The 11032-nt window shown below is 54.9% G+C and overlaps 1 protein-coding gene across 3 annotated transcripts; it reads left to right on the top strand.

Annotated features, from left to right (window-relative positions):
- Positions 1-483: 483 nt before the first annotated feature.
- LOC113993883 (neuritin-like) lies at positions 484-10147 on the top strand. Of its 3 annotated transcripts, XM_039386712.1 has the most exons (4): positions 484-1353; positions 3600-3747; positions 7344-7580; positions 10006-10147. In XM_039386712.1, the coding sequence occupies exons 1-3, from the start codon at positions 1281-1283 to the stop codon at positions 7567-7569; spliced, it is 447 nt and encodes a 148-aa protein (XP_039242646.1). In that variant the 5' UTR covers positions 484-1280; the 3' UTR covers positions 7570-7580; positions 10006-10147. The 3 variants fall into 3 exon arrangements, with proteins under 3 accessions (XP_039242646.1, XP_039242645.1, XP_027588247.1); XM_039386711.1 differs by lacking the exon at positions 10006-10147 and having other exon boundaries at positions 7344-7902; XM_027732446.2 differs by lacking the exons at positions 484-1353; positions 10006-10147 and adding an exon at positions 3118-3222 and having other exon boundaries at positions 7344-7902.
- The last annotated feature ends 885 nt before the right edge of the window (positions 10148-11032 follow it).

Below are 11032 nucleotides of genomic sequence, written 5' to 3'. Positions count from 1 at the left end.
TATGGTCTCTGAGGAGCTGCAGCAGCAAATCTCTGCTGGGTACCTGCCAGCGCTGGCTTGCTCACAGTTCCCTGTGGCCTCCGGCTTCCCCACCGTCCCTGCTGCCCCCCTGCCCTGCCCTGCCTTGCCAACAGGGAGGCGAGCAGGCAGGGCCGCAGGATTAGCTCAGGTCTCTGCTATGTGACATGTCTGTGTCGATTGGCACCGGTTACTGCTGCGAGGCGTGGGGGCTGTTTGTGCACACACGAGTTTCCGGAGCACCCCGAGTTCCCTCGGGCTCACTACATCCCGAATCCCCGCTGTGGGGACAGCACATGAGGGTGCTGCCCATGCAGAGTGACACGTTCCCAGGCCCCTCACTGCTGTGGCCCCTCCGTCCTGCCTTGCTGGGAGGGTGTTGGAAAAGCAGTGATATCATCTGCACGGAGCCTGACTCATCCTGGCTCTCCAGCACAAGCCGTGCTGCTCAGCGGGGCACACGTTTTATTGCAATTAAACCATTGCAGGCAAGCCAGCTCCACGTAATGATTTTTTTTCTCTCATAGCAAAGCGTGCCTGCCCCCGGCCAAAAGGTGAGAGGGGACAGAGGTGATGGTGGAGTCAGTGGAGAGTCTCCACTTCTGGTAGGGAGCGCTAAGAGTAAGCCTTGCCAGGTACCTGCAGGGTCTGTCTCAGCTGCTACAGCATCCCTGCCTCCCTTGTGCCTCCAGTGCAGGCTCACAGCACTGTCTTGTGTCAACAACCCTCACCCTAACTGCAAGTGTTCAGGTCCCCGGGTCACCAGCCTGGGTTGGAATGACACCTATTGTCTCCACGACACAGAGCCCAGCTCCTGCCCATATCCCCAGGGGACCAGCATCGAAGTGCACCTGTCATCAGGAGAAAATGTAAGGTGACATGTTCCTCCTGACCTTCCCACTCAGGTTTTTCCCGTCTCTTAGAGGTTTGGGAGGTGAGTCAGGAGTTGTGGGGTGAGGATGGAGCTGGGGAGAAATTGGCTACTCAGGGAAAGGCAAACCAGTTCCAGGCGCAGGTGAATCATTTGCTGGTGAAAATAGATCTTATTCTCTAGGAGGCGTGCGTGGACGGGGCTGGGAGTGAGCTGCAGCTTGACTCCACCAGGAAATTGTGGAGTCAAGAGAAAAACAAGGGGCAAGGCAAGGCAAGGCTGCTTTCCCAGTAAACAAGGCGATACATCTCAGGGAAGCAGCCTGCAGCAGGCAAGGCTCCAGCGACTCGTGGCCCTGTGGCTCCCTTAAAAGGGGCGATTTCAGCCTGAGATGGTGGGGAGACAGAAGAGCCATAAACACCCTCGAAGGAATGTGGCTGCTGAGAAACGGAGCATCTCCGCGGGTGAGGAGCAGTGGGGGGAGCCTGGATGGCGTTCACAGCACTGCCCTGTGCCAGGAGCCAGCCGGCTCCTTGGCCATGCCCTGTCCCAGGGGAAGGATCCCAGTCCCAGTGCTAACGGTCTGGAGCCTGGGGGAGACTCCTGCGAAGCCCTGGGATGTCGTGTCCCCACATCCTGGGGCCCCAACCCATGGTTGCTGCTGGCACGGGAGCTGCTAGAGCTGGGAGGGGGTGTGCAGGCAGCAGAACATCCAGCCCCAGCTCTGGGTGAAGAAGGGGCATTCCTGGAGCACTTGGGCAGACACCTGAACAGAGTGAGGGGAAGTCCTGCATCAGGCTGGGCTGAGGAAAGCCCCCTTGCCCTGCACTCTTGCCTTCTTGCCCCATAGTTTGGGCAGGCTGGCTCCTTCCCAGCCGTGCTGCAAGCCATGTTCAGCGGTGATGTGTTTGCCCCCAGTAAATGCACCAACTTCACTGGGCCAGGCAGCTTTTTTTAATCCTCCTGCATCAACAGAGGTGACAAAGGCCTTGCAGCATGTCAATGGCAGAGCTGGGGTTCACCTGTTCCAGCCCTTCCCAGCCATTGACCCCCTTTGTTGAAGAAGTCAGGTACTGATCCAGCCCTCAGGAATCCAAGAGCCACTCAGGGCTGGCCAGTTCTGCTCTGCAGGAACATTTGCAGGGCTCTGGAGTTGCTTTGGGTAACAGGGGCTATGGTAGTGCAGAGGATGGTGGCTTGTGTTGGGGACTGCCACATACCCTGCGTGTGGGGATGCAGTGGCACCTCTGGGTCAGACACTCCCCTGCATATCCCAGGCTGGTGGTACATGGAATGTGCATCAATAGCCTGACTGAAATAACTCTGCCACTTGCTTGTTTTCCAAGACCGATGGAGATGGGGCACGTGGTGCTTGTCTGTAAATAAATTTTTGCCAGAGTGACACGGATGCTGTGTCCCCATTCCCAGGGTTTGCTTTGGAGCCTGTGCTTGTTGGAGCACAGGGATCTCCGAGCTGAGATGGGGGATGGCCCCTCGGCCTGGCCCAGGCACCCCATGGAGCAGCTCCAGGGTGGGTGACCAGCCCTTGCAGCGAAGCCCCCAAAGCAGGCAGGAAACCTCCTGCTTCCCTTCCTGTGGGAGCAAAGGGGACTCCTGGGGTGAGGGCTGGGATCAGGCTGTGGGGATGCAAAATCCCAGTGGATGCCCTGAAGGCCATGACAGCCTTGGGAATGGCTGGAGGCAGGATCTGGACAGAAGGTTTTGGAGCTGTAGGTGCTGATGTTTAAGGCTTTGAACCTCCAAGCTCTCCGGGCTTTGCTTCCCACCCTGCATTGACTTAACCTGTGCCAGTCCAGAGCCCAAAGCCCAGCGAGGGATCCTTGCCCTGCCTGGATTCCTGCTGCTGGCAGCGGGCACGGGCCCATGTCCCCCACTCGGGGGGACACGTGGGGTGGGCAGCGCAGGCTGTGATGGGGAGGGGCCAGGGGGCTTTGGTGTGAGGGTGCCGGGGTGCCATGGGCCCCATGGGTGCAGGGTCCTGGAGGGGGTGCAGGGTGTGGGAGCCGTGGGTGCTGCAGAGAGTGCCGGGGGATGCGATGCTGGGAGGGGCAGGGGTACGGGATCCCTTGGGGTGCCCCCGAGCGCTCGTTAGCCTCGGCCCAGCCTCCTCCTTAATTAGCCGCGGCCGAAGCCGCTTATTAGCAGCGACCGGGGTCGGGTGCCGTCCCCGCGGAGGCGGGAGAGAGGGGAGCGCTGCCGGCCCCGGGGGTGCGGGCAGCGGCACCGGCAGCGGGGCTGGAGCCCGAGCCCGGGCGGAGCCGGCGGTAGGATGGGGCAGCGGAGGGGTCCGGCCGTGCTGCTCCTCGCCCTGGGTGAGGGGGTGTCTGGGCTGTCCGGGAGGGGGTCGATGCCATGAGGGGTCCCTTCCTTCTCTCCCTCCTTCTCTTCTTCCCTCCCTCCCTCCCTCCTTCTCTCCCTCCGTCCCGGGTCGGGTCCTTGCGGCTCTCCCTGGCCGTGTCCCCCGCCGGTCCCTGCCCGCCGCCCCGGGCCGGGAGCTCATCCCGGGCAGACTGGGCGGGGGTCCCCCCGTGCCCACCGGGCTCTCGGCGAACACCGGCAGCGCCGGGCTCGGGCGGGGGCCGGCGGGGGCTCGGGGCCGTCCGCCGTGGAAGGGGCCGGGACACCCCGGGGCGGAGGTGGGCTCCATCCCCAGAGGTGCCCTGCTCACTTGGCCCCCCGGTGCTGGCAGGGCACCTGGCCGGGCTGCTGGCAGCGGGACCCGCCTGCGCCGATGCTTACCGGGGCCTCTCGGACTGCGTCCTCAAGCTGGGGGACAGCATGGCCACCTACGAGGAGGAGGAGGGCATCGAGCTGCAGGGGCTGCACCGAGTCTGCAGGTGAGTACAGTGCATGGCCAGCGTGGTTTTTGGTATTGCCCTTGTGTGAAGTCTTCTCCTCCAGCCCTCCCGGGTCCTGTCGTGCCTGCACATACCTATGTGTTCCACACCTCACTCTGCTTTCAGATAGACCTGGTGAGCTCCCTTCCTTTGTCTGTCCATCTGTCCATCTCCTGCTTATCTCCCACTGGAGTTTGTCTCACTGGTCAAGGAGCTCCAGCCCCTAGAACTTGTCCTGCCAGCCTCTGCACTCCTGCAGCTGGGAGGAGCAGGGCTGGTGGGACCTGACCTGCTCTGCTCCCCAGGAAAGTCTCCCCTGGACCCCGGGTCTCAGGCAGTGATGTGCAGGTGGCTGCTCTGCCCCAGGGCCCAGTGCTGCCAGGAGCAACCTGCACCCAGCCCCTGGTGGGTCCTGCTGCCAAAGCCAGCCTTGTCCCTCCCGGCCCTGACCCTTTGTCCTTCAGGCTTGGATTTGCCCAGCCCTGGTTTTCCTGAGTTTGTAGCGATGCCCTGAGATGACGGTGTCAGGAGGGTGTTAACTTGAGCAGAACTGAAGAAGAGCTGGGTAAGGAGGGGTGGTGGTGGGCAGGTTTGGGGAAAGAAGCAGCAAGGTGGAAGTGTTTGCAGAGATGGAGGCAGCCCTGTGTCCCCAGCAGTGAGCTGTGGGGAGTGAACAGGAGTTACAAGGAAATGCAGACAGCAGTGAAGGGAAAACCCACATGCCTGGGGGCAGTGGAAACCTGGCAGGGCCAGGCAGAGGACTGAGTGCCCTGGGGTCAGGTTTTCCAAGCTGCTGGAAACCACCCTGCGGGCTGTGACCTGCTCTGTATTCCCCCTTCTCCAGGAGACAGCCTGGCTCAGGATGAACAGTGTCTCTGGGACGTGCCTAAGGCTGGGTTGAAATGGGGCCTGCTCTGGTTTGGACAGCAATTGATACCTTTTTTGTTTTGTTAAATGAGGCTTCTTGGTATGAAAACACACCTGAGCAGGCAGCCCAGCCCGTGCTGCCGTTGACTGCTGGAGGAGCGATTCCTTTGCTGAAGCTCCTGTGAAATGTGCAAATTGAGGTTTTCTGACAGCTCTGGGGCACAAACCACTGAAGAACAGGTCCTGGGATCTTCCTTGCTCTGCACCTTCAGGGACATGCCAGCTTCTTCTCCTGGTCCTAATGCACTGCTAGCCAGGCTTGCTGTGCCTGGAGGAGCAAGCTGATGATATCCCTCCTCCCTGCCAGGTACTTCTGAATTATTTGCCTTTGACCCTCAGTCTTATCCACTGCTGTTTGCATTCCTGGTGCTGTGGTCCCCTCTCCAGGAGTGTGGGTGAGGAATGGACACGGAACCAGGAGCTGCCGTGGGAGCTGGTGGTGTCTCAGCTCTGTGTGGTGCTGCCCTAGAGCAGCAACTCACTTACCAACAGTCTGCCTGAGCAGATGGGGGCTGTGAAGGGTGAAGCACTGGGAATTGCCATCCTGCTGAAAGCAGATCCAGGCAGGAGCTGCCATCCCCCTTCACCTTCCTCCAACCTTCTTTTGCCTGAAGACATGGGCCAGGTTTAACTCTCACCTGACAGAGCTGCCTTCTGCTGCTGCAGCTCAGGAGTGCCAGAGTTTGCCTGGGTTGGCACCAGGTTTTCTCACTATCTGGGAACGTTTATTCTGCCACAGTGACTCGGTTTAATGAACTCTCCCACAGCTGGTGTTCTGATGTGAGCCCCCGTAGGACAGCTAAGCAAGCAGAGTGTTCGTGTTTGCCTGTGTGCACAGGGTGTCATCTCCAGCACAGGGCACCCACACAACACTGAGCTGGCCCCTGCCAGTGTGCAGGGTCCCCGCTCATCCAGCTGGGCTGCAGCCCCTTCCCCAGGGGTGGCACGTGTGCCTGGTGTCCTGGCACACACAGGGAAGGTGACAGAGCAATTGCTCCTGTCCTCTGGGCAGTCCCAGCTTGCTGGGGGCTGGAGATGGTGCCAAGCCCCAGCCCATGTGGACAGGACAGCAGAGCTGAGGTGCAGGGGAGGGCAGGGGTGCCTGGGGGTGCAGCTTGCTCTGGGCTGGGGGCTGGCACAGCCTGGGAAGCCCCCTGGGAGTCAGGGGGTGCTGCCTGTGGCTGGTGCCTGCCTTGTCCCAGTGTTGGGTGTCAGGGCATGCACTCCTTTGAAGATTTACTTTTCAAGTATAAGAAACTCTCTCTGAAAGAAGTCACGGGGGAAGGTCAGTGGCAAGTGTGTCATAGAGCATTATCTGTCCTATGAGGAAGTTTTAACTTTGGAGAGGAACCACTTCCAGAGGTTCCCGTGGCATTTGCTAAGACTTGGGCTCCTGCTGTTTTATTTCCTGAGTGCATACCTACGAAACAGAGACCCCGACTGTGAATTCAGCTGGGTTGGGACTTACAGACGTGCTCGGGAGGACACAGAACCTGCCAGGCCGTGGGTGCCCTCCCTGTCACAAAGCAGCACCAAGAGCAGCCTTTGGGGAGTCTGGTACAGAGTCTGGTTGTCCCATACTCAGCAGCCAAAAAAACCGAGGAGGGTGCTTGTTCTGGTCCTCCCTCACACCATATAGGGGGAACATGGCCCAGCCTGGTCCCTGCTGTCCTTGTCCCAGACAGCTGGAACCCACCCCCCCTGCTCAGCTTGGCACCGGTGGGCAGGGAGCTCTCTGGAAAGGGCTCAAAACCAGCTGCTACAGAGCCCCCATGGGGCTTCACCAAAGGTAAGGAAGGAGCTCAGGGAAGGCATAAAGCCTTGGCTGGCTGGATACTGCTCTGGGTGAATGCATCATGGGGTCACCCCGTGTGGCACCGACCCCTGTGTGTTGGGATGGGTGGGGTGGTGTCACTGTGTCCCTCCTATGAGAGTTTTCTTGGGGGCTGTGGTTTTCAGCTCTGTTTCTGCTGGGGCTTTTCCCTGCCTGGTTCTAGTCTTGAAGAGAAAATAAAACCCAAGTTGCTGTCCACAGGAGAAGCAGGCAAAGGGGTCTTCAGTGAGCAGCAACCAGTTTACTCCTGCAGGACTATGGGTTATCTTTGCCTGTCTTGTTTTTTTCCTCCCAGAAGCCTCTGTACACTGAACATCTACTCACACAGGCAATACCCAGCAGATAAACAGAGATGATTCTAATGAGAACACAGTGAATAACTCCTCCTGCCCCTGCCCATACCTCAGTTAATGCTGCAATGCTCTGTGGGAGCTGTTGTCCTTCTCTGTGCTCCCATTTGCCCTTGACTCCTCTTGGAGAAAGCTTGGAGAAAGCAATGAATGAGATGCACTGGGCCTTTGTTTGCAGCCTGTGTGAGATACTCAGGGTGCTTGGTGCTGAAGGGAAACATTTGTTGATGGAAAATAATGAATTTTATTGACTTCCCAAGACGGGGGGAGGGGGGGGAAGATTAAATAATTTCAGTGTTTTGAGGTTTGGAGTTTTAGCCAAGATACTCTGGCAGAGGATGGAGGGGATGAATAGTCTGGGCAACTTGCACAAAACACAGGGGTTGTCGCTGCTCAGAGGGCAGGATCGGGGCAGAGAGGCTCTGCCTGGCATCCAGCACTGTGGGAATGCAAAGGGACTGACAGTGTGGTATCCCTGGCTGCAGGTACTGGGATGAATTCCACACCTGTGCCCTGACAGCACTCTGGGAATGCCAGAAGGAAGCAGCAGCTGTCTGGGAGATGCTGAGAAGGGAGTCCCGAAAAAACAGATTTCAAGGCAGCTTGTTCGACCTCTGCAGCCCCAGCATGGCCCAAAGCTCTGCCTGGACCCACGTTCCCAACGTTTCCATCCTCAGTATCCCCCTCATCGTCACTTGGGTGAACTTATAAACTGCAGCTCTGTGAGTATCCCATCAAAAGCAGTGGCAGTTTGTGCCCTGGCATCTTTCTGATCCTTTTTCCAAACCTGAGGAATATCCTGTGCGGAGCTCAGAGACACTTGGCTCCATCCTGTGCCTGTGGGACACGGGAGAGCTTGGTAGAATCTCCTGGGTGTTCCTGTTGGTCTGTAATTTGGAATAATGCCTGTTCACTTCTGCTTCAAGACACAGAGACAGATCTGGCTGTCCAGAGAATTTGGGAGCTTATAGGTATGGGGCAGAGGATTTAGGGAAAAGTGATAAATTCTGGAAAAATGGCAAATGTTGGACTCTTCCCACTCTTCTATGGCTACCGGAAGGAAACCTGTTTACTTTGCTGACTCTTTCCACCAGATCAACTCTCCAAGTTTTTGATTTGGGCACTGAGAACAAGATGGGCATTTTTACCACTGTTCTGTGAGGTGCAGGGGGGTGGTGTCTGTCCTGTCACAGGCATAAGGGAGACCTTCTGTCCTGTATTGGCCCTTTTGCTTTAAGGACATGGTGAAACCCCTGCTGAAGAATAATCACAGTTGCATGCCTTGTCTTGCACACATCTGGATTCCTGAGTAACTCCTGTGTTATGTGTAAATCCCTTTTCTAAGGACACAGAGCAAAAATATTTTGATTGAGGGAGAGTGTCAAGGCAGGACAAAAAAGATTTATAGCAACTCCTGCTTTGAAGCTTTCCCCAAGGTACCTGTAAGCAGCTCTGTGGGTAGAAGTGTGTAATTCCAGAGTATTAAAGTGTGTTGTAGAGCCTACAGCATGGTAGAAGTTGTTTGTCCTGGCTTTTGCTTGACAGCACAATTTCTTCTTTTGTGGCTCAGAATGTTGTTAGTTTTGCAGCTTCAGTACAAGCCTGCAAGTATTTGGAACAGAGGGGTGTTTGCAAGTGATTTCTGAATATGTTAGAGAAACACAGCAATATTCTTGGGCAGTCCAAGGCAGTCTGTGTTTTAAGGATGCTGCTGGAGCTCTGTGCCTTCCTGGCTGCACGGGGCCATGGGAGCTGTAACTAGTGGGGGATGTACTCTACAATGTGAGCAGGGGCTTGCCAGCCCCACAGATCCCACTGGATGGATTCCAGGTGGTGGGTAAGCTTCTACAGCAAAGGATGTAGACCCAGTGGTGCTGGGTCGTACTGCTCTCCTTTGACACTCACGTGTTCTTCCTCCTACCTTCACTACCATCAATACTCTGCTCCTGCAGCAGCAGGAGGGAACAAATCCATTGAGGCAAATTCCAAGAAATAAGTCAGGGAGGAGCAGCTGGTGTTCAGACAGTGCAACTTGACTTCCTGCAAACAGAGTTGTTACTTATGTACTCAGTACTGAGCATCTGGGGCACAAAGCCTTAGGGTGAGCAGTGGAGACAGGGGAAACCAGAGCACGGCAAAACCTGGAGTGAACCACTCAGACGCTTCATTCTTTAATTCTTCTTCCACTCCAACAGCAGTGTTTGTTGTTTGATCCTGTTCCCCCTGCCCTATTATCTCTTGTCCTGCCTGTGGCTTGTAGCTGGGGAAAGCTGAAGCAGGTGGGCATCATGTACAGCCAAGGCTGGAGTGTTTTGGATCCAAATCCTGTACTTGCTCTTTGTTTAGAACAGCTGTTTAATGCCTTTAGGAAAACAAATAAGCACAGCCCCCCCCAATATCCCACAACTCTTACCTTCTCTTTTAATTTGGAGTTCCTCTCTGTTAAAACTTTCTACTCTAAAACAGCTTTGAGGAAAGGGAAGGTAAAATTCTCAGATCTCCAAGTCTTCTTTTTGCAAAAGCACGGATGCCAATGGCTGGCTGACACTGCCACTGTCTTTGAGAAGAGCAGGTGTTGGGACATATCTTCCCTGGAAGCAAATCCCTCAACTATTGCACACAAAAAAACCCAAAGATTCATTAAGAAACAAAGACCATCTGTCACTGTTCTGGTATGGAGCAGCAGATTTTTTTTTAAAGCCAAAGGTGCTTCTAAATCTGACTGAAAGCATGTGAGAGAAAATTAGGTCTCACAGTATGGGAGTGATGAGTTTCCTCAATCAATATATCATTTTTAGCAGAACTTCCTCTATGACTAGGACAATTAGTAGAATTCCTTTAAAAAAAAGTAATACCCAGATACAGTCCCCCTGGGCAGTCAGCAGCCTTTCAGAAAGCATTTCTGACCCTACAGCACATTCCTGCTGATGCAGTGCAGCTCCTGGGGTGTCCTGCAGCCTCAATGTGAAATCCACATTTGTCAAGGATTCTTCTCCTGGTTCAGAGAGACTCTGAGCCTCTCCAGATGCAAAGTAACCACATTTCACCCCCCAGGGAGGCTGCTGAAGCAGTTACAGCATATCTTATGCATTCAAAAAGAAAGGGTAAGTGTTCCTTGGTCCAAAGTCTTCATCTCTGTTCTTGCAGGGGAACAAAGGGAGCAGCTCTGTTAATATGGGCTCACAGCAACTCCAGGGATCAGCTGGAAGAATGTGGCTTTCCTTCCTTGGTCTCATGTTCACTGTAATTAGTCTTTAGCTCCCACTTACCCTAAGAACAACCCCAAAGAACACAGAGTTCACACCATGCTTTGGTGTGGTGTTAAGCCTTGAGGTAAACCTGCAAACTTTCCTTGTCCCTGCAGGACTGGGATGTTCTTTCTCAAGAATAGCAACAAAAAGCAGGAGAGGACAAAATGACCCTGAGGGAGTCTTAAAAGATGACTAACAACACTGTCAGTGCTTGTCACCCCGAGGCAGAACTGCCCTCTGCTCCGCCCTGATCCCAACCACAGGCACACTCCTGCTCCTCTTTTCTGAGGGAGATACTGGCACCTACTGGAGACCAGTTTATATCCAGGCTGAGGTGACTGGGAGAAAGGCAAGTATCCTTGTATATGAGAACTGAGCTGATTTTGAGAAGGGATGGACTGTCTTGCTGCAAGGGCAGCCCTAGGAAGTGACCTGAGGGTGGCCCTCCAGGCTGGCTCCTGCCCAGAAAAACACTTGTGTAAACTCTTCCCTTTGAAAGGCTGCTGCTGTTTGAAACTCTGCTTACAGGGGGGTTGGTCAGGAAGGGCTCCTGGTGAAATCCCAGAATATAAAAAGTGCTGGTTACATTTGTTTAGACAGAAATCCTGCTCTGAGGCAGCCCTGCCGGGTATGTAAAGCACAGGATGTTATCCTGCCTCAATTTACAGTGTCTGAGTGTGAGAGCAGGGACTGAAATACAGCTCATTCCCCAAGAACAAAGTCAAAAGAGCAGCTTTAAAGAGTTTATCAACTTCTGTATCTCCACATCATCCCATCACTTTTCAACAAGTTGAATTAGCAAATAACTTATGCAAGTTAACATTACAAATATTAATGTACAAAGGGAAGTTACTGCAGCAAGATGCTGCACAAGAGAAAAATCTGTCTTTAGACCTGGCTTGGTCCTTGTCTGGGATTGCACA

The sequence above is a fragment of the Pipra filicauda genome, unplaced genomic scaffold (genome assembly GCF_003945595.2).
Source record: "Pipra filicauda isolate LSUMZ 115617 unplaced genomic scaffold, ASM394559v2 scaffold4_size7858003_pilon, whole genome shotgun sequence".
NCBI lineage: Eukaryota > Metazoa > Chordata > Aves > Passeriformes > Pipridae > Pipra > Pipra filicauda.
The sequence above is the reverse complement of the archived record's forward strand: the minus strand, read 5'-3'. Positions and strand labels throughout refer to the sequence as shown.